Source organism: Archocentrus centrarchus, chromosome 13 (genome assembly GCF_007364275.1).
Source record: "Archocentrus centrarchus isolate MPI-CPG fArcCen1 chromosome 13, fArcCen1, whole genome shotgun sequence".
NCBI lineage: Eukaryota > Metazoa > Chordata > Actinopteri > Cichliformes > Cichlidae > Archocentrus > Archocentrus centrarchus.
The window spans coordinates 4322211-4346096 of NC_044358.1; the positions used below are offsets into that span (position 1 = coordinate 4322211).

Here is a 23886-nt window from a genome sequence, read left to right on the forward strand (position 1 = left end):
ATGTTTGACAGCTGTACAGTGTACCTAAACTTGATTTTCATTGTTAAATTCAGCTTATTAGCTTTAGTTCTATTGCCTTTAGTGGAGGTGACTTGAAATGATTTCAGTCACAAAGATACATTCTTTTCTCTCACCATCATCCAGAATGACCATGAGCGGAGCAAGGAGGTCACACATGCCCTGAACGTAGCCAATCTCTAAATGCTCCCACACATAGCTGCAGGGAAGAAGCAGACACAAGCGAGACAGACTAAAGATTAATAAGAGAGCATACATATCCGATTCACTAGGTTTAATGCACACATTGCACTGAGGGTGTGTAGCTATAGTTATTACAAATGCCGGTGATTCACTCTCCACAAATAAACAGAAACAGTACACTGTTAGAGATAAAACTGCTGCTTCTCACTGTATAAATGACTTGCCTCCACCTCACCACCTACTCATCAATGCATCAATTAAATAACACTTCTCTGCATAATGATCTGATACTTAAAGCTGCTCTAGACAAAAACTGGATCAACTATGATGCTTTTCTACTGTAGTTGAGCAGGGTGGTGTTTTAGCAAAAAAAAAGCCCAACTGCACTAGCAGACACCCAACATTGGCTGGTGTTAGGTGAACTCAAACATGCTGAATCAAACTAATTAAACTAATTAATTCTCCATATCAACTTAATATGTAAACAGGACTGTGTGAGGTTTAGTTTGTAAACATGCTGTGCTGCCCCCAAGTGGCAAAAACATCCAAGTTAATGCAGCAATAGGAACATTTAACTCAAGTAAATGCACTTTTACTCACAACAGTGATCATAATTAATATTTTTACATTCTGTTATTCACCCTTTACTTAAAGCTCAAACAGTTATTTGAGAGTAGCATTTACAACATGCAAGGGCATCCCTCTTTTAGGTTGGTAAAATAATTGCCACACTATGAAATCAACTTTAGCATTCATCATTATCGACATGATGACTGCATTGCAAGTCCAAAGTTCACTTTCTTTTTCTCTATTACAATCTGCCATCTCCTGTGAAGATCTGGCACTAACTGCTAACTTTTTGCCCTGCTGTTTGGTATTAAGCAGCGAGTATACACTGCATTTAAAGCTGCGCTTGAGAGGTTTCACAATGTCATCTGCCATGTGGCCCAATGGCTAGAACCAGCCTGCTGAAGGTTCTGATCTGTCTGTCTCTGCAATGTGTGAAAACTGCAGACGACATTTTTGGACTTATCAGGAAGCAAGAACAGAACAAGCGATGAGAACGGTGCCTGAACTGTTCCTTTTATCTGAGCCAGAAGCCTGAATCAGATTTACAACCTTCTTACTAACAGAGACGTTACCCAGTGCCCAAAATACCACACAAGTAAGACAGTGAAGCCAAGGAGCTACACAGATGCATTTCTTTGATATTCAACAGTAACTTTTTTTTGTAATGATGCTGCACTGACTGAATGTGGAACTACTAAAACATATTCCATTCAAACCGATGTTATGCAATTATTTTACTTGTCTGGCCCATTTAAAATCAAATTCAGCACTATGTGATACATGAAGTAAAATTAGTTTGTCACTCTGTTGAAAACCTTTCATAGTGCATATTTCATATTTCTTCAGGTCATTCTCTACCTGCACATGATGTTGCGTAGTTTCTCCAGGTTGCTTGTGGTGAAGTAATAATAGTTGCGGTCACAGCGTTGCACATCTTTATCTATCCTGTGGAGGTTGAGGGCAACTGTGTCCAACAACTCGATCTGTCAAAAGAAAGATTCATTTCAGCGTTACTTTGTGAGTTTTAATCTGAGCTTCTTTGGAATCTTTATATATTTTTATTGCCTTCCACAAAGCAGAGATATACTGAGGTTTTTTAACTTGTGTGAAGATTCTGGTTGAGAAGCCAATCAATGAGCTTTTTCTCCTTGATGTTATTGTTAGAGTGTCACTATCATGCCAGGCTGCATGTATATATATATATATATATATATATATATATATATACAGTATATATATACAGTATATATATATATATATATATATATATATATATATATATATATATATATATATATATATATATATATATATATAGTAATGAAACAATACTTTTGCTTTTTCTTTTTCTTTGAATATTTTTATTGTTGACACCTATTAATCCAAAAATCAATAAAATATGAAACAAGCATTTAAAAAAAAGTTTGCGTGTTCATTAATTTTGAATGTAGTGTGCTGAAAATTCTAGCCTTCGGTTTTAGCCTTTAAGTTAGTTGTTGGTGTGGTCTCCGCTAACTGCCCAGTCAGATTAAATAAACGCTCATAATGTATCCACATACTGTACGTACTGTATAGGAAGAGAGTGAAGGTGACGTCCCCTCAGCAGCTGCTCCATTGGTCACCAGTTTGTCCAGCTGACTGCATAGCCTGTCTTCTGTCAGAGAGTCATGGCACCCCACCAGCTCACTGGGAGTCCTGTCATCCTCCCCACCCCCACCCTCCTCCTCTGTGCTCTGACCATCATCAATGCTAGACAGGATCTGGGAGTGAGCAGAGGTCACAGAGTAGTTTCTGGAGGAGGGGAGCCCTGAGTCGGGGGAATCAAATTCTACCAGAGGACGCTCTTCTGGTGGGAGAGCTGCGGGTGGGACCAAGTTGGTCATTGTGGGTGTACTGTCCTCTCCGCTGGGGGTCTCCTGGCTTCCTGCATCCGGCTCATCTACGGACATGAATACCTGAAAGAGGATGGAGCTTTAGAAGTAATGGAGGACAAAGGGGGCAGTAATTTTGGTCAGGCTAAGAAACTGTACATGCAACAGTTTGACTGATTTTACATGACTATTATCTTAATTTTATTTTCAGTTAGTGTGTCTGTGTATTGTACTTTTTACTCTGCTTTGTAGAATAGAATAGAATAGATTGCCTTTATTGTCATTATACAGTACAATGAGATTGGAGGGCCACTCCTGTTCAGTGCCATGCAATAGAAAGTCAAACTTTCTAAAATAAAAACATAATAATCCAATATAATCTAAAAATATACAGAAAATAAAATGTATTAAAAATACAGAAAATAAGAGAATGTATAAAAATATATACATCGTAAAAAATAAAATAAGTGTATACATATAATAATGACGATGGTGAGTCTTGCATTTGTGTTACCTTTCCCAACAGTTTATCCTTTGAATCTTTATTTCCAATGTTAATGATTTTCAGACATTGTGGAGATGGTGGGACTGTGAGCCCAAACACTGTTAAAAATGCATTTATAATCAGCTTCATCAGTATTTGATCCTACTGCTGAAATCTGTCCTTTTAAATAAAGATGTAATTTGTATTGCTCAGTTATGAGTAGATGTTTAATGTTGAAAGAACTATTCTTATTAATGCTAAAAGCAGTAGGTGCTTTCCAATCTTATTCATAATAAGAACAGTGTCAATCCTTGTTACGGGATTTACCATTTAATTAATCATGGTCAGACCAAGCGGGTCAAAAAATGAAGCCCACGAGGAAGTGCCAAAAACTGCAGTTTCTCCAATGGCCACTTGAGGTTGGCTCCAAAAGTGAGTTAACCTCCACAGACTGCCATGTTAGAATGCCCAACTTTACAGCCTTTTGTTTTAAAATAACTCATCCTTAAGGCTTAAGGTAGGGGCACGACTGCTTTGACTGACGTGTGGATGAAGAAACAAGCAGCTGTTGATGGCAGTTGTCTGCTTAGACTCACCTCTGCTAATTTGAGTCACTGAACTGGATCTTTCAGCTGTCTTTGTGCTGTCAGTGCCATTTGGAGAATTGTTAATGTGTTATCTGACAAATAACACGGTTGGTCCTGAACTAACAGCTTGTCCAAGAAGTTTGGAGTCCAATTTTGCCGTGTAAAATTATATTATATTGTTTGAATGTTAGTTAACACAAATTTACAGGTGTGCACTCATATAGTCCGTGGACCCTGCTCACCAACCTTGCTAGCAGTAGCTAAAACTTAGCACTCCATCCTCTTATCCAAATGTGGATTCTCCTTGTTCCAAAAATTCAAAAAGTGCATCACAAATCAGTGAGGGATGTCACACTGGCTAAATCTGTCTTTATTTCCAGTCTACTATTCTTTTATGTTGATATGATTTAATGTTTCAGCTACCGATGGGCCACAGGATAAACACATGTAATTAACAAGTAATTCATTAAGAAACATTACATTATTCTCTCCCATTTGCCAAAACGAGTCACTTAATATTAAAAGAAATATCTTCTGAAGAATTATAGAACGATTTGGCAGACTGATTGTCTTCATGTGACCAGGGAGCCCCGTGGAGACCTGCACCTGTGGTGATGATGTGATAAGAACCAGGACTGCACTTCTGGCATTAACACTTTTTTTAAACTTACTGAAAAGCATTCAGTAGCATTTTTCCCAGTAGATACTTTTGCAACATAACTCAATTAAACTGCTTTTAATTGTACTTTTGTTAATGTTAATTATCCATATATGTTTTATTGATTTCAATATATCCAGAAACATTGGAACGTGCATTTCCTTCAATTCAACCACTAGCATGGTTTTACTGGACCATCCATGTCTCCATGGAAGTCTTAGTCCAAAATAACACTGCCTGAAATGAAGAGAGTATAAAAAATATACAGCTTGCAGCACAATGTACTGAGTCTGGATACTGCTGATACAAAATTAGGATTTGAGGATAATATAACCCTCATTCACACACCCTAGCACTTTGTGTATTACTTGTATAACAGTATATATTAACATTTATATTAAATCTGTTTAATAAACTGTCATCTCCCAACTTAATAAAATGTATCACTGAGTGGATGATATATTGCTCTGGGTTTCTTCACCTCATTGCTGAGTGTGGAGTCTCTATGCACGAGCCGCAGGACGTGGCTGTCGATGCTGCTGCCCGAGGAGAGCTTGGCAAAGATGGCTGACTGCATCTCCTTCTCCCTCTGCTTGACGATCACCTCACAGGCCTTCCACTCCCGCATCACCTGCTGGTAGCGCTCGCTGATCTTTGCATCAATCTTCATTGGGAATTATCACATAGAATTATCCAAAAAGCAAATTAAGAGAATTGCATGTGTGTGTGTGTGTGTGTGTGTGTGCACTGTACCTTGCTCATGTCCTTTTTGCTCATGCCGAACTTATAGTGTCCCAGCAGGAAAGGCCAGACCTCCTTCCTGATGTCGTGCTGCACTCCGCCATAATAAACCAGCCGGAGCAGCTCCAGCTCCTTATAGTTCTGTGTAAACACACATACACGCATACACAAGCCACACACACACAGTGAAACAATATCAGGAAGGTACGCAAAAAAAGAAGATAATAAGAAAGAAAACGCCTGAGAGGAAGTGCATCAATAATGGAAGGAGAGAAAGAGTGATGGTGCTTCATACAGAGGAAGACATAGATAAACGACACAGATATGAATAGAGTGTAAATTAGTAATGATGACTTTATTGGAGCTGATGAATGATTAGTGTGGCTGCTTTAATAGCTATGATGGTATCACAGTGAGACTTAATTTCACTGAATCTCATTAAATTTTCATTAAAGTGAAGAAGCCAAGACAGCAGGAGCAGTCCATGAGCCCTGACTCACAATTAATATACTATATTACAAGGTGAAATTATATATATGAGGGTAGAGAAGAAAAACAGAAACAAGTTTAACTATGAGGTAACTGAAACTCAATTATAAAGTTAGAGTTATAGAGATATGCTTTAGTTTACTTTATTTAAACAGGCTCTGTGCTTTACAAATCAACAATAGGAAACATAGGAAAGAATAAGCCAAAGTCCTGCTATATATGACTATACTATACTTTTCACAGCACCTTGAAGCAACCCACTGTTCCAAAAAAGTGCTGTAAAGTTAGTCAGTACAGTTAGCCACTTACTGGACTTAAGTACTGTATATTTAAAACATGGCCAAAGTTTCATATAATAAGGTCACCATAACTAGTACTAATCCCTGTGAGCCAAGCTCAGACTTCAGACAGCTCTAACTGCACTGCTCAGTTTCAGAGTTTCTTTTCTCCTCTTGGATCTGCCCATAAGCCAGATTTAGCTTCAAGCTTTCTGTTTATGAGGGGGAGTCAGTCACGAGAAAGTTGGCTTAAGTGGAGCTAAGACACTTGATGAAAAGCTAATTCATGCATTTATTACTTCTTGGCTAGACTATTGTAATTCATTATTATCAGGCTGTCCTAAAAGCTCCCTGAAAAGCCTTCAGCTGATCCAAAATGCTGCAGCTAGAGTACTGACAGGGACTAGAAAGAGAGAGCAGATTTCTCCCATATTGGCTTCTCTTCATTGGCTCCCTGTTAAATATAGAATAGAATTTAAAATCCTTCTCCTCACATACAAGGTCTTGAATAATCAGGCCCCATCTTATCTCAAAGACCTCATAGTACCATATCACCCAAATAGAGCACTTCGCTCTCAGACTGCTGGCTTACTTGTGGTTCCTAGGATACTTAGGAGTAGAATGGGAGGCAGAGCCTTCAGCTTTCAGGTCCCTCTTCTGTGGAACCAGCTCCCAGCTTGGATTCAGGAGACAGACACCCTCTCTATTTTTAAGATTAGGCTTAAAAATTTCCTTTTGATAAAGCTTTTACAGTAGTTAGGGCTGGATCAGGTGACCCTGGACCATCCGTTAGTTATGCTGCTAGGCTTGGGTGGGTTCCCATGATGCACTGAATATTTTTCATTCACCTCTTTTTACTCTGTTTACAACCCACTCTGCATTTAATCATTAGTTATTATTAATGTCTGTGTAGATTCTCAGTCATCCAGGTCATAGTAGTCTCTGGAGCTTGAAAAAGGCGACTGGACTTCTTTTTGTTTCTTGAAGACGTTTCACCTCTCATCCGAAAGGCTTCTTCAGTTCTCAACCAAATGGTGGAGAGACCCAGGTATTTAAACCCCTGTGGGCGTAGTCCCCTGGAGGTGGTTATGACCCTCTATTGATCATGTGCGTGAACACATGTGCCCAGGTGTGAAGGGGGCGTGGGTCATATTTAATCAGTGGTTTCAGTTGAAACCAATTTAGGACTCCGCTCCATTGTTTCCTGTGGCCTATTGAGGTCACTGGAACAAAGGTGTGAATGGGGGTTGAGACGTCTGGGAAGGGAGCTCAGGACAGCACTGTAAGCGGGGGAAAGTTGGTGACGTAATCCACCTCCTCTGTTCAATGATGGTTGTTCACAAACAGCTGTTTGAAACCAAACAGCCTCTTCACAAACGAATGGCACAACATAGAAGAGCCACCTCGACAGGACAAGATTCAGCAGTACATCTGCATCTGAAGGAAAAAGGGCACTCTTTTGAGGATGCCAATGTTCACATTTTGGACAGGGAAAACAGATGGTTTGAAAGAGGAGTGAAAGAAGCCATCTATGTCCACTGTGAACAACCATCATTGAACAGAGGAGGTGGATTACGTCACCAACTTTCCCCCGCTTACAGTGCTGTCCTGAGCTCCCTTCCCAGACGTCTCAACCCCCATTCACACCTTTGTTCCAGTGACCTCAATAGGCCACAGGAAACAATGGAGCGGAGTCCTAAATTGGTTTCAACTGAAACCACTGATTAAATATGACCCACGCCCCCTTCACACCTGGGCACATGTGTTCACGCACATGATCAATAGAGGGTCATAACCACCTCCAGGGGACTATGCCCACAGGGGTTTAAATACCTGGGTCTCTCCACCATTTGGTTGAGAACTGAAGAAGCCTTTCGGATGAGAGGTGAAACGTCTTCAAGAAACAAAAAGAAGTCCAGTCGCCTTTTTCAAGCTCCAGAGACTACTATGACCTGGATGACTGAGAATCTACACAGACATATTGCCTTGCACTTTGGGAGGAACACCCTTCAATTGGTGCGGGAGTATGAAAGGGACTCAAGAAAGCTAGCGGACTACAGGAACCACCTTCGTTTCAACTTGAGATGCAGACAGTCCAGACTGGTTCCCAAGAGTATGCACCTTGGGTCCACAGTAAAAGGACATAGAGCTGACCAAATTCTATGGAGAGCACAGAACCACCTTTTGAGTGAAAGGATAAGACAGGTCCATTTCACCATAGATGCACTCCAGAACAAAATCCACCAGACTCAGCAGAAACTCTCATCACTCTTACCTCACACCATCGCAGAAGAAGTTTCTACATTTGTGGACAAAGCCCAGCTCGCACAACACATCAAAGGCAAGGAAAGACAACTACGTAAATTTCAAACTCTGCAAACCAAGGCATACCATTCATCTGTTAACAAACAGGACGACACGATAAGCAATGGAAACCAAGGAAAGTGGGTGAAGAACCTATCAGACAGGGTCCTCACCAAACCAGAAGAAAATGTGCTAGCCAAAGGACTCAACTTTGCCATAGCCCCACAACAGCTTCCTATAGTAGACCTCATCACAGCGACAGAAACCGCTATAAGAAATAACAAACTTTCTCATCCTGAAGCAGAACAGATCAGGATGAAAGTTTCAGCCACTCTCTCCAGTGCAAGACTTCCTCCATCCAACCTCACCATTCAGGAGAAGAAGGCCATCACAGCCCTAAGCAAGGATCAAAACATCACCATACTGCCAGCCGACAAGGGGAGGTGCACGGTTGTGCTGAATTCATCGGATTACCACAACAAAATTACTACACTCCTCAGTGACAACAATACTTATGAGGTCTTGAGACGTGATCCCACAAGCAACTACAAGAAAAAAGTTGTTTGCTGCCTGCAACAACTTGAAAAGGAAAAAGCCATTGACCGCCCCACTTACTACCGCCTGTACCCTGGAGAAGCCACTCCATGCATTTATGGACTCCCAAAGATCCACAAAGAAGGAGTCCCACTTCGACCCATTATCAGCAGTATAAACTCGGTCACCTATAACATTTCCAAACACCTCGCCACCATCTTATCACCGCTTGTTGGCATCACACCCCACCACATTGAAAACTCTACAGATTTTACTAACAAGGTCCAGAATCTTGTACTGGATCCAGATGAAACCATGGTGTCCTTTGATGTGGTTTCACTTTTCACTTGCATACCTACAACTGAGGCAGTGGAGACCGTCAGAAGACGACTACAGGAAGACGATTCCTTACTGAACAGAACCAGCCTCACCCCAGATCAGATTTGTGCACTTTTAGATCTCTGCCTTACCACAACATATTTTAAATACAATGATGGATTCTACAGACAGAAGCATGGATGTGCCATGGGCTCCCCAGTGTCTCCCATTGTAGCCAACCTTTACATGGAGGAAGTGGAAAGTAAAGCTCTTGGTTCTTTCAAAGGGATGGCACCTAGCCACTGGTACAGATATGTAGATGACACCTGGGTCAAAATCAAAACCCATGAAGTAGAAGCCTTCACTCGTCACATCAACTCAGTGGATAAATACATACGTTTTACCAGGGAGGACACCAGAGATAACAAGTTACCATTCCTGGACTGTGCGGTGCTTATCGAGGAAGATGGAAGCCTCAACATTGAAGTTTACCGGAAGCCCACACACACAGACCAGTATCTCCTCTTTGACTCCCACCACCCTCTGGAACACAAACTTGGGGTGATCAGGACCCTACAACACCGTGCGGAAAGTGTTCCCTCTAAGGCAGAAGGGAAGCATAAGGAACACACACACATTAAGAAAGCCCTCAAAACATGCGGTTACCCCAACTGGGCCTTCATCAAATCAGCTAAGATGCACAGGAATGAAGGCCAAACACAAACTACAGAGAATAGGAAGGACAAGAGGAACAACATTGTCATCCCATATGTGTCGGGCTTGTCAGAGAAACTCAGAAGAATTTTCTCCAAGCATGACATCTCAGTATACTTCAAACCAAGTCACACCCTAAGACAAAAACTGGTTCATCCCAAGGACAAACCCGCCAAACACAAGATCAGCGATGTAGTGTATGCTGTTCAGTGCAGTGAAGAGTGCTCGGACCTCTACATTGGTGAAACCAAACAGCCTCTTCACAAACGAATGGCACAACATAGAAGAGCCACTTCGACAGGACAAGATTCAGCAGTACATCTGCATCTGAAGGAAAAAGGGCACTCTTTTGAGGATGCCAATGTTCACATTTTGGACAGGGAAAACAGATGGTTTGAAAGAGGAGTGAAAGAAGCCATCTATGTCCACTGTGAACAACCATCATTGAACAGAGGAGGTGGATTACGTCACCAACTTTCCCCCGCTTACAGTGCTGTCCTGAGCTCCCTTCCCAGACGTCTCAACCCCCATTCACACCTTTGTTCCAGTGACCTCAATAGGCCACAGGAAACAATGGAGCGGAGTCCTAAATTGGTTTCAACTGAAACCACTGATTAAATATGACCCACGCCCCCTTCACACCTGGGCACATGTGTTCACGCACATGATCAATAGAGGGTCATAACCACCTCCAGGGGACTACGCCCACAGGGGTTTAAATACCTGGGTCTCTCCACCATTTGGTTGAGAACTGAAGAAGCCTTTCGGATGAGAGGTGAAACGTCTTCAAGAAACAAAAAGAAGTCCAGTCGCCTTTTTCAAGCTCCAGAGACAGTTATTATTAATCTCTTTCTCTCCTCCACAGCATGTCTTTTCTCTCCCCTCAGCCCAACCGGTCGCAGCAGATGACTGCCCCTCCCTGAGCCTGGTTCTGCTGGAGGTTTCTTCCTGTTAAAAGGGTGTTTTTCCTTCCCACTGTCCCCAAGTGCTGCTCATAGGGGGTTGTTTTGATTGTTGGGTTTTCTCTGTCATTATTGTAGAGGTTTCACCTTACAATATAAAGTGCCTTGACGTGACTGTTTGTTGTGATTTAAGAAATAAAATTGAATTGAATTGAATAAGATGGTGGGTGTTATGGGGTCAAAGCAAATATATACTGTACATATAATCTGCCCCTTTACATACTGTAAGCTCAACCAGCAGAACAAAGCATGTTGGACACATTGTAGCCTCGCTGGCATCTTTTAAAGCCCATCAAGGGACTGGCGTTAGAAATTAGCCTCGGCTATATACAAGTTTACAGTGCAGTGGACACGATCTCCTCAACTGTCAGTGTTTTTTTCTGTAATTGTCAATGACAAATTTCAGCTCCTCCCATGCAGTAACTCGATTAGTTGAATTTCTTATACAGCAGAAATTTCCTTCTAAAATTTCTACATGTGCTATAACATTTCTCTTTGCTTTGCTCTGAAGGAGCATTTCTCACAGTGTGCATCAGATGATCTCACTTTATCAAATATTACTGTAAATAAGATTTGCACTTACTGTGTCTTTGAGGGCGGATCAATATCAGTGACTTAGATGAGGACTTGGGAATTTGTTGCAGTGTCTGGGTTTTAAATTTACCATTGTGTGAGAGGTGGAAGAGTATCAGACTGAGGGGAGGGAATGAACATTCTTATTATGCTCCCTGTGGCATCAGGACTTGCAGGATTAATGGCTGTACCCACCTTGCAGTCTTTCTGGTACTTGCTCCACACCTCTTTGCTGAGCCCCCCAGATGCCTCGCAGGGTCTGTCTGGGGGGACGATGTTGTGGTTGACCAGAGCTGACAGATGAGTCCGCACTGTGGACAGGTGGCGACAGTATGCCAGCCCTGATGGACAAGTGAGACATGGACACGTACACACAGTAAGGTCAGGATGAGTACATTTTCTGGTTTCTTATTTTTTGCATACTTGTCACACATTTTTCAGATCATCAAACTATTTTTAATATTGGACAAAGATGGCCAGAGTAAATTTTTGAGTTTTTGAATGATGATTTCATTTATTAAGGGTAAAAAGCATCCAAACCTACCATTATATTGTAAGGTAAAGACCCTGCAATTATTATGTATCATGTAACGCACATTTTCCTTCAAGATTTTCTGGTAGAAAGCAGAATTCATGGGCCCATCAAGTATGATAAATTGTTCAGGTCCTTAAGCAGCAAAGCAGCTCCAGACCATAACACTACCACTAACAATAACTTTGTTTCTCACCTGCTTTAAATCATAGAAAAACTGTATTTTTATTCAGGTTATCTTTGTCTAATGTTGATCTGAAACATGTAAGTTTAAGAAATATGCAAAAAAAACAAACAAAAAAAAAGAAGTAAGAAATCAGGAAAGGGGGAAGTAGTCAGTGTGTTGAGACATTGAAAAATAACATGGAGATCCAACATTAACAAAAAGAAGTAATATACAGTGCTCAAAAAATTAAAGGAAGACTTTTTAATCAGAGTATAACATTAAGTCAGTTAAACTTCTGGAATATTGCTCTGTTAAGTAGCAGAGGGGGTTATTAATCAGCTTCAGCTGCTTTGGTGTTAATGAAATTAACAACAGGTGCACTAGAGGAGCAACAATGAGACAACTCCCGAAACAGGAGTGGGTTTAACAGGTGGAGGCCACTGACATTTTCCCCTCCTCACCTTTTCAGACTGTTTTTTTTAAGCCAGTTTTACATTTGGTCAGGGTCAGTATCACTACTGGTAGTATGAGGTGATACCTGGACCCTACAGAGGTTGCACAGGTAGTCCAACTCCTCCAGGATGGCACATCAATACGTGCCATTGCCAGAAGGTTTGCTGTGACTCCCAGCACAGTCTCAGAGCATGGAGGAGAGTCCAGGAGACAGACAGTTACTCTAGGAGAGCTGGACAGGGCCATCGAAGGTCCTTAACCCATCAGCAGGATCAGTATCTGCTCCTTTGTTTAAAGAGGAAGAGGATGAGCACTGACAGAGCTACACAATGTCCTCCAGCAAACCACTGGTGTGAATGTCTTTGACCAAACAATCAGAAACCCGACATCCTCTAATCAGCTCTGTGCTCACTCCATGGAGTCTGATTGGCGTTTGCCATAGAATGACAGAATTGGCAGGTCCATTGGCACTCTGTGCTTCTCACAGATGACAGCAGGTTCACCCTGAGCACATGTGTTAGACATGAAAGGGTCTGGAGAAGCCATGGAGAACACTGCGCTGCCTGTAACATTGTTCAGTATGACTGGTTTGGTGGTGGGTCAGTGATGATCTGGGGAGGCATATCCATGGAGGGATGAACAGACCTTTATAGGCTCGGCAGAACATAATGGAGATTTCCCAGGACATCATTCGTCGTCTCATTAGGAGTGTTCCCCCGATGTTGTCAGGCATGCATACGAGCACATGGGGGGTTTTGGAGATTATATGTTTCTTCCTGTTAATGTCTCATGATGTTCATTTGTGTCCTTAGTATTAGACACATTTAGCACATAATGCTGCTATCTTGTGAACAGTTGGTTGCTGATTGTTGAATAAAATTATATCTGTTGCTGAGTTCTTATTACACAATAGTCACTCTTGCACCTTGAATCTCGCACCTGACAAAAACTAAACTAAAACTAAGCATTAAACAAAATAAACAAAAAAAAAACTAATAAAAACAAGCAAAACCACTCTAAAACTAATTAAAACCAACTGAATTAGACAAAAAATTAACCTATAATGTAAAATCCAAAACTATTATAACCTTGGACCATGCGGACTCTTCAACAGAAAATTTACATTACAATGCACCAACTACGCCTGCTCCCTAGACGGTGGACTTCAAGCCGATATCAAAGATGAGCACTGCCACCTTTGATATGACTACTTGGTCAAAGGGTCTCCAGCGTCCGTGTCCACAACAGAGTAAACTAGGCTTAAGGCCCATTGTTTAAGCTGCTTTAGGCTGCCCACATCTGATTGGCATCTGCAAGCTGCTTTAAATTGTAAAATATCTCTTTCTAAATAGGTTTAAAATGTGACACTGTAGTGAACTGTACTAATAATATATAAATGCAATCGCATTTGTTCCTATTGTTCTATAATTCTCATATTACTATACTAAATTCAATTATTAAACTATTTGTGATACAATGACATTGTGATGCACACTATTTTAAACAATATAAATTACTCTGGCATTTTATTACAGTCTATTTTATGACTGATTCAGAGGCATCCTTCATTACAGCTCGCAAATGTTTTCCTTCATCAGCAGCAGCTGAAACTCCTGTATTAGTTTTAAGATCAATTTAATTGATTCTAAATTAATTGTGTGCTTGCATGGAAGCCAACAGTGCTGCCTAAACATCTAAGCAGAGTACAGCTATAATATATACAGTACCAGCCAAAAGTCTGGACACACTGTGTCAGTCTACTGTGTTACACCAAAATAAAATAAATAAAATATTACATTATTAAAATCAAGTCATTCATTGCAGTCATTCAAAAGCAACTTAATGTACTTACATCCATAGAAGGCTCTGGAGACTATCTGCCGCTTCATGTTCTGGCAGAGCATCTTAAGAGGAATACTGGTGAAAAGAAAAGAAACAATTTAGTATCAACACACTGGTGTCAAAGGTAGGATCTGTCTCATTTATCTGCTCCTCCAATCAGTTCAGAGCACAGATGGATTGTTTAGATTCCAGCCCAGTAGAATCTTTTACTTTATTACAGTTAAAAACCAACAGCTTTTGAGGTCAGTACTCTCAGCGGCTAAAATCGCTGCTGCTTTTGTGAGTTGGTGGATCAACGCCACAGAGGACCCCTGAACAAAACTGTGCTCTTGGCCTCTGTTGCGCCACCTCTCCTTGTTTGTCCTATGTTATGTGCGTCATGTATATATTCAGGATAAGGCACAGATGTATTTAATGAACTGCATTATGTCAGTACAGTGGAAACAAAATCAATGAAGAAGAAGCATTTTTAATCTCATCTTTGTACCAGTAGTTTGTAGCCATCTTTTCTTGCCTTTCTTACATTCATACTGAACTATTTAATCAATGTTCATCATCATTTTTGCTTCAATTCAGTCTTTTCTTACTTTAGAATATCTGATTCATTACATTTTCTTTCCTCAGATTTTTGAAATCTGTAAATTAGTCGCCAGGAACATAACTATTATAAACAAATGCAACTGTGTGTGTGTGTAAGATTAGGTAACATTGCAGGTGTTGCATTATTTTAGCTTAAACAAATAATGTGGTGGAATTATGTGAGGTACGTATCCATGTGACATCTCCTGCTTAACCCAGCGTGCTGTTCACAAAAACCAGATTGGTTTGTTTGCCTTTTTAATGCATACGTGTGAATATCTGATGGGTCATGTATGCAGGTACACCCAGATGCGTAGTCAAAGGACACGTTGCTGCCAGCGGTGGAGCAGGACTGGCACAGGGACTCGTGCGTGGTTACTTCAGTCTGTTGCCACGACGACGGGCTGCCTCCGAAGCCTTGCATCTCCATCATCTCCCCGTGGTCTAAGTCAGAGAGAGTGAAAGTGAGAAGACAGGAAGGTTTTAGTGCTCTGAGACAAAATGGACACGTCTCTTTTCATGACTCTACTTCTCCTATTTTGAAAGGCTATGCCTTACATATTATGACATAAGTCCCTCAGCTCAACCGTAAATACATCTTTCCATGTATCATCATAACATTAAGAGATGAGTAGATGGAGAGTTTTAGACTCATGTTACATATGAGAGCTTGAAAAACGGGCGAAGAGAGGAAACCAAAAGTGGAAGGGGATGATTTAAGAAGTAGGAACGGTGCCATGGGAGAAACAGGCTGAGAGGATGCAGGGATGCAATGCTGGTTCAGTTCATTCAGAGAGGAGGCAAGAGAGACAGCAGAGCTCAGGACAACGCTCCAGATGAACAGGACAGCAGAAGACAGGAAGAAGAGTGGAAATGAAGGAACTGACAGAAGAGAGGGCAGGGACGAGGCTCACGCTCAGGCCGTGCAGGATGCATAAAACCAGAACAAGACAAGAGACATCAAAAGAAATCCTCTCAGGAACAACCGAAACAAATGGACACCGGTAAAAGGGCACACAAAGGGGAGGAAAAAAAATCATAAAAACTTCAACATTAAACAAATGCTCTTCACCTTAATTCTTCAGGTTGGAGCTGATGACCTGTCATGAATATGAAGCTGTGCTTTGGTTGTTCAATAAACCTCCCCAGAAAAAAAAAAAAATCATTTTCAGAACCAAAAAAAAAAAAAAAAAAAAGAAAAAAAAAAAAGCAAACAGAAATTGTGCTGGAGCAAGACCGACAGTTGGCCTCCCCCTTAATTACTTTAGGACTAGACATGATCGACAGCTGTTTGGGCAACCCCGCTCACACAAGGACTCCACGTCTCAGCTACTGCGGAACCCCACAGGACCATAATGAGAGGGGGTGGTGGACGGGGCGAGGGGAGGGTGGGGTGGTGGGGTTAGTGAAGAATTACAGTGAATAGCATTGCAGCAAATGACTGCACAAACAGAGAAGAAAAAAACTGAAGAGAGGAAAGAGAGAAATCAAAAACGAACAGAGGAGACTGTGAGAAAGGATTTTCCATCACAAATACCCAGAAACACGCAGTCGTTTAAAAAAAAACAATGAAACAGATGCATATTCCCCATGCAAAAACTGTCAAGCATGTTGCAAGTGAGAAATGAAAGTACAAAAAGAGGGAAACAGAGTTAAGTCAAATTAAAGGAGTGCAAAAAACTAAGCAAACTATCAAAGCGATTCATAACCACAACAGAGTAAACCCAACAGTACTCAGGCATGCTTCGAGATAAACCCTTTCTTATCTCTAAGCCAACACTGTACATCCCAGAATGCAAAGCAGCCCATAAGGCATTGACCTGGGGAGACCTGGGAAAGTTTGGATCTGTGTTGCAACCAGCTGAAAGAAATTTGCAGTCACTATAAAGCAAGTCTGTCCATCAGACAGTGTGTCTTTCACAGGTCTACATAAGAATCCCTGCCAAGGAAGTGGATTTAGCTGTGTTACTGAGCGCTGGAAGGATAGAGAGGAAACAGAGAGAGTGAAATTAAGCAGGAACAGGAGGCAGTAAGGAAAGCGTATCATCGGCTGCTGTGGTATCACCCAGACGTGTGACAGTATATGTGACAAAAGCAGCATTTTCTTAAGACAGGATGTTATTGTTCTAGATCACAATCTAAGCTCCAGCTGCCACTTATCTACCAGCAACTAAACAAAAACATGTTGAATGACTGTACAGTACCAGTCAAAGGTTTGGACACACTCTCCCATTCAAATGAATGGGAGAGTGTGTCCATTATTTTTCAGAAATAAAACACAATAAAAATGTATTTTATTTGTAAGTGAATCTGTGATTTGAACTGATAACCAGTGACTGAGATAGTGCTTTATCTGACTCTACTAGGTATCCTAAAAAAGCAGTGATCTGCTCACTGACCATGGAGAGAAGTAAAGGCAGGATCTGGAAGCCCCCTTGGTGCTCCTAAGAAATTGTATTGTCATAGCAATGCGACCATGGCTTGAACTAAAAAAAAATGTGGGTGCTGATACATCATCCAAGTGCTATCCTCAACATTTTTGAATGTTGGCTGAGAAATAATAGGTTTGCTGAGAAATTGATACAAACATTTTCTTCCCAAAAAAATCCAGTGTGGGTTTTAATGCACCACAGAGCTTCATAAGTTATTAACAGTTTTTTGGACACTGCATAAAAACAAATAATTTCAGTCATTAACATCTTTTCAGCTGATGTTAGCAGTTGTCAACCTAATGATCAGTGCTGTGTGTAATGTGTTACAAAGAAGTGCGTTAGAGCACTTACTTTTGTACTGTAATAACATACAACATTCATAATTCAATCAATTACTGTAGGTATATATGACAAAGAAAGTTTTCACAGGACTCTGTGCAGTCCTGTGAAAAACTAGGTACACGCCACGATTCGGTAGCTGCTAAATGGTTCTGCTTCACAGTTTGATGAAGCACCTGCAAACTAGCTAAGAGCTTCACAACGCGGATATCGAGGCCTGTTGAGGACAAGAATAATGTCTCAACTGCAGCTGTCACTTTGATGGAAATTAGCAAGCTTTTTGTTGGTTATATAGTGGAGGAGATGCTCCCAGTATCAACTGGATGGGTCATAAGGTAAAGTAATACACTCAGTGGTAAATGTAAAGCAGGCTACACAAACTCTGGACCAAATATCCACCACAAGAAAGCCAACTGCAAAGAGGTGTAAATTTTTGGAAATGCAAAAGTACTCTAACATGTTGCTCTTCTTAGTAAGTAATCCTTAGATTACTTAGAAGAGTCTGAAAAGTTCTGTTGAGCTTTGGCACGAATTTTCTATAGACTGGAAATTATAACTGAGACCTTTTATTTTACATGTTACTATGATCAATATAAAAATACTGATTAGTGGAGTACTCATTCAAAACCTAGACGGAGACAACAGAAGACCTTTACCTCATTCCAGATTATTTTCATGCCTAAAATTAAAAAAAATATATATATATTTCTAAGTCTGCAACTTCCCACCAATAAGAAATAATTTTCATGACAGCATTAGACAATCAAGAGACAACTGCTTCCATCTATTTTTAATCTTTGGTGATTTTTACCTCAGAAGTTCCCTCTTCCACTTCTTGCCATCTTCCTTTGTGTTTCAATGTAATAATGCAGTTTTTTTTTTTTTTACTTAATCCAACTAGTGGTACAAACTTTGAGTTAAAGACGTTTTGTATTCACTGCACAGGCCTACCGCATGAATAGGTTAATATCCTAATAACTGCTTGTTTTGATTGGCCTGAACTTCCCCATGCCCCTGCAAACATAACCATCCCTAGTCAATGCTACACTGTTGGGCTTGGACTCAAGGAGAACATACACAGGCAGACGAAGCTGGAATAGGTTGGGGAGGGGAGGGGAAGAGAGGGCCTGAGAGGACATGATGGGAGGCGAGAAAGAGCAACTGAAGCTGAGGTGAGGTCTCAGGGGTGGGGCAGCAGGGTTGGGTAGGTGTGTTAAGGTGATAAAAACCTTTCATGACATTAGGGTCTGTGAGGTTCCGCGAGCAGATCATTGAGATCATAGCATGGAGCCTATCTTCCTCTTCCTCGTCATCATCCAGCGACGGAGCGCGGCTGTCCGTGGTGTGGTGGTAGTTTATAGTGACTGTTTGCACCAGTGGGACAACAGAGAACAAAGTTAGAAAAGTGGTGCCCTACATGCCTCGGGAAGAGTATTGCGGGAAAGAAACCAGGGTACATTACAAACACATTACATGTACCCATTAATGAGATAAGTGTTCACCAGAAAAAAGGAGATTCATTTTGGTTATGAGCAGCAACCTCTGCCTTGCAGCTACTTGCACTGTTACTTACTGGCTTCATATCGATATCCAGGGTAGACGATGCGAAACACGTAGTCAGCAGCTGACTGCTCCTCACCGTTCCCTTCCTGGTCCATAAGCCTGGCAGCACTACTCCTCTTCCTTAGTTTAGGGAACACTTTTCCCTGCAGGACAGGTTTTGCATGTGATGGATGTCACAGCCACAACTTAAACAGGACCTATTGTACTAATTTTCAGCTTCATATTTTTATTCTTGGACTTTACGTGATTCACGGAAAAAATCCGTATTTCTCTTATACCGAGCCTTGGATCAGATCTTCAGTTCATCTCTTTTCTGAAACAGGCCTTTTAACTAACCGCTTTTATGCCAACAACTGCAGGTAGGAGGAGCTTTTGTGTTAACATTAAAGGTAGCCCCTTTCATTGATATAGAGACACAAATGGAAAAAAAAGTCTGAAAAGAAAAAAAAAAAAAAAAATCAACATTCAAGGCAGTCTGAAGCCGGAGCTTTTGGATCACAGGGAGTGCAGTGAAAAAGTATTTCTTACTTTTTTGCACATCTGTCACACTTAAATGTTTTAGCTCATCAAAATAATTTTAATATTAGACAAAGAAAACCTGAGTAAATACAAAATGCAGTTTTTAAATGTCAATTTCATTTATTAAGGGAAAAAGTTATCCAAACCTACCTGGCACTGTATGAAAAAGTAATTGCTCTCTAAACCAAATAACTGTGTTATGCCGCCCCTGGCAGTAAGAACTTGAATCAAGTGTTTGCAATAACTGCCAATGAGTCTTTCACATCACTGAGGAGAAATTCTGGCCCACTCTTCTTTGCAGAATCTTATTTCAGCCACATTAGAGGGTTTTCAAGCATGAAGGCAAAAACCATTCAGAGGCGGACCTGCTGGTGTGTTTCGGATCGTTGTTTTGCTGCATAACCCATGAGCAGTTGAGCTTCAGGGTGCAAACCAACAGCTGGACGTTCTTCAGGATTTTCTGGTAAAGAGCAGAATTCATGGTTCCATCAAGTGTGGCAAGTAGTCCATGTCCTGAAGCAGCAAAGCAGCCCCAAACATCACACTGTTTTGACTGTTGGGATGATGTTCTTTTTATGATATGCTGTGTTAATTTTATGCCAGATGTAACGGGATGGCCAGCATTAGTTTTGGCCTTGAAACTCTCTCAAGGATACCATTCTTACCCGGTCTCTTTCTTATTGTTGAAGCATAAACACAATTACTTTTTCACACACGGCCAGATAGGTTTGGATAAGTTTTTTCACCTTAATAAATGAAATCATTTAAAGTTACAGTTTGCAAAATTTTCACTGCTAGATGTCAGTAGACTGCAGATTACGGTCAGCTTAGTTCTGTTTTCTTACTCCTCCCAATTCAAGAGCATAATCCTAGCTACAGTGGCTGCTACAGGACACACATGTTTAAGGGAGCCAAGAGAGATCAAAAACATTAACGATAATGATTAACACTAGCGATATTGAGGAGAGCTGTTGAGGATATGCTGAACTTTTCTGTTGGTGAGCGCTGCTGTTTTTGCTGCTGTTAGTTTCACTAACACAGGCCAATGCCGGCTATCTGTGAAGTGGATCTAACATTGTTGGACTCTGAGGCTTAGTGGATAAACTCTTATACAATGTGTGATTGTAATCAAACTGTTTATCAGAGGGAAAGTGCGATTTTTAGAACGCTCAAGCTTGATATTAGCTGGCATAATGTTAGCTTATAACCAGTTGTTGTTGTTGTTGTATAACCAGTTCATCAGCTGTCCATCAGCTGTCTGCTAACAATCAGTAATAGCAGCAATATCGGGAATAAATAAGCATGTTTATGGATATTTTCATGTGTTAGATCCCTGACTTCAGCTCAGGAGTTGAGGCTTGAGGTGAGGAAGAAGAGGATAACATTTTAATAAGATGCCCATTGTCTCTCTTTCCTTTGCATTTTCGCTTCTTTGGTGAAGGGAACCCCTTCTCAAATGATTAAACACAGGTCTGAGTCTGAAGGTGCAGACATGAATTGAAATGTCCCTCCATGGTGCACTCATGCATACAACTCCTCTTCTTCTCTGCTTTTTGTGTCTATGTATGTGGCTGGTCTCTAGCTACATACATAAAACATAATTAGCCTCCTGTCCACAAACTGGTGCCCCTTCTATGTATTTTTAATAGATTAATTAGAAGTTTATAAGAATGCATCAGTTTGTTGCAAGATGTAATTACACGCTAATCTATGTATATTTTTATATTGACGAGTACAATATTCTTTTTTCTATTAACTAACCTCGAAAAACTACTGACTACTACTGACTGTACAAAAAAAAAACTGCATTTTGTAGTAGGCACTATATGTGAGAGAGAGAGAATTTTATTATTTATTAAAGTCATTAGGAACTGTTTTTAAAAATGTGATTACCTTTGAAGTTAAATGGGACCTTGCTCCAAACTACATAACTGAATTATTTATGAATCGGGATGAAGCTCGAGATTCTCTGTCAAGCATCTCTTCATAGAGTTTTGGTTGCATAGACAAACTGTACACTGTAGGTTGCAGGTACTATAAATTATAGTCTGATGACATTTCTTTTTACCTATTTAGCCTGTATTTCAGTGTTTTTTATTTTATTTCAGTGTTTTTATGATCCAAGTGTAACTTGAAACTGAAGCACCTTATTATTTACATTACCATGTTTGTTATTACCTTTCCCTTCTGGGACCAGAGAGGGGGTTCCAGTTGACCCCGCGGTAATAGGCCTGTTTCCAGACAGGAGAGAAAGGCCAGGAGGTGACCACCGGGGGGGAAGTGCAGAGGTGGCCGCTGGATCCCATCCTGACTGACAAGAACCAGTGTTCCCCCACAGTCAGCTGGAATATATGGAAGAGACATGAAGAGGATCATATACCTTCTGTTAAATGTGGTACAGACATAAATTATGATATTACTGTGAAGAAGAGACTGAAAATTTGAGCATGTAATAAATGTAAAAGGAGGAGAAGGATTATCTATTATCTAACACTAACATCAAAACAGTGATATGACTTGCATCGGTCATTAATAGAAAAGGTACACTTTGTCATGATAAGTGATATATAGCCAAATCTAACAACAGCTCATGAAACACGGATTCTTTATGATGTGAGCTTAACTCAGGGGTCTCCAAACTTGCATATAACATACAGTGAGGGAATTAATTATTGCAGATTTAAGGAATGTAAGGCTTATTGGGGAGCACACTGTGTTTATCTTAAGAAGTTGGAGAGGTGCAGCAAGGAGTAGAGTAGAGGAGGAGTAGAGTGGGGGTCGCATAACTGAGCGAGCAGAGCTGGCCTGAGAGGTAAACATATGTCCTTATATGGGTTTTATGGCCCCGAACCATAAAGAACGGGGGCGCGCACAGACAGTCAGATTGCAGGGCGCTTAGGGGAGACAACAGCATGAATGCGGTAAGGGAGAATTAATATGCAATCTCCAAGCATGCTTGTGTTAAAATCTGCATTATTTTTGACCTTATGTATTATGTGTGGTGATTAATAAATTGTTAAAAATGAAACTGAAAGTCCGATCTCTACTCTTTCATTACGAACCCGGGAGGGGAAAAGACGGTGTAAGATTAATTCCCCAACAACAGTTTGTCCCTTTAAGTTACTTTTTTGACATTTCGCCTTCCCCTCCAATTAAGAGGGTTAAGCGAAATGTCAAAAAAGTAACGTAAAGGGCCAAACTGTATGTTATTTTTGACATCAGTTCGCGGACCGGAAGTGGGCGGGGCCGGATGCAGCCCGCGGGCCGCAAGTTTGGAGACCCCTGGCTTAACTTGACATGACAGACTACTAGTGAATAGAATATTAGTAGTGTATGTGCGTGCGTGCGTGTGTGTGTGTGTAATTGATTGGAATGAGCAGCAGCAGTGTACTCACGGCGTTGGTGACAGTGGATGCATACTATCTGGCGCAGAGGAACAGTCAGTGCATAATCCCAGTAGATACTAAAAGAGAGGGATATGTGTTTTGGATTAGTAAAATAAGACTGAAGGCCAGACATACAAAGTGGTGCAAATTAGTGTGATACTGCAAACACAAAAAAGTGGCAATGGGAGTAGAAAGTTCTGCAGATGGTCTACTAACAATGCAAAAACTTAGGAGCACAGGCGTAGTTGATTTATTTACTTTAATAATGACCATAACAATTTAGCAAAGGCCGCACAAATTAATGGTCAAAAACAAGCAGACACGATGAGGGAGAGATTAATCTGTTAACTAATATATTACAGTATTTCTCTGACACTTCAGATCAGTGAGAGGCGGCTAAAGGAAAATCAGTAAGTTCTGACATGAGGTTGAAACCTTTTATCAGAAGTTGATCTCTGGATTAATCTGACAACTCTAATCTGCTCTGCTGTCATTTCAGTGTGATACTGCAGGCATGTATTAAAGCCAAAGGAAAGAATCCTGAATTATATTCAGTGACGCCTGAATGACATTTTAAGACTCAGACAATATTTTAATTTGCTTTAGGTCTGTCTGAATCTATAATCTGACACATTTCAATAGGTTAAGTGATAGTTTTGATACTAGAAAGAGGTATAGAAAATTAAAATACACGAAAATCTGTTGGTTAAGTTTTCAGACCTCTGTGTGAACACACTGTTGAGAGTAAAGACAGAGACGTTTGTGCCATCTGTAGTGCTGATCTGCATGTA

At 40.7% G+C, this 23886-nt stretch overlaps 1 protein-coding gene across 1 annotated transcript in view; it reads right to left on the reverse strand.

Annotated features, from left to right (window-relative positions):
* sgsm2 (small G protein signaling modulator 2) overlaps positions 1 to 23886 on the reverse strand; it is a 112172-nt gene that overhangs the window by 2838 nt on the left and 85448 nt on the right. Inside the window, exons 9-19 of the mRNA XM_030744456.1 lie at positions 23108 to 23172; positions 21888 to 22051; positions 19201 to 19333; positions 15126 to 15300; positions 14288 to 14352; positions 11480 to 11625; positions 5125 to 5253; positions 4853 to 5035; positions 2340 to 2726; positions 1630 to 1754; positions 135 to 217 (exon numbers count right to left, since the gene is read on the reverse strand). Of these exons, the coding sequence (XP_030600316.1) occupies positions 135 to 217; positions 1630 to 1754; positions 2340 to 2726; positions 4853 to 5035; positions 5125 to 5253; positions 11480 to 11625; positions 14288 to 14352; positions 15126 to 15300; positions 19201 to 19333; positions 21888 to 22051; positions 23108 to 23172 (1655 nt within the window). The remainder of the gene's footprint in view (positions 1 to 134; positions 218 to 1629; positions 1755 to 2339; positions 2727 to 4852; positions 5036 to 5124; positions 5254 to 11479; positions 11626 to 14287; positions 14353 to 15125; positions 15301 to 19200; positions 19334 to 21887; positions 22052 to 23107; positions 23173 to 23886) is intronic.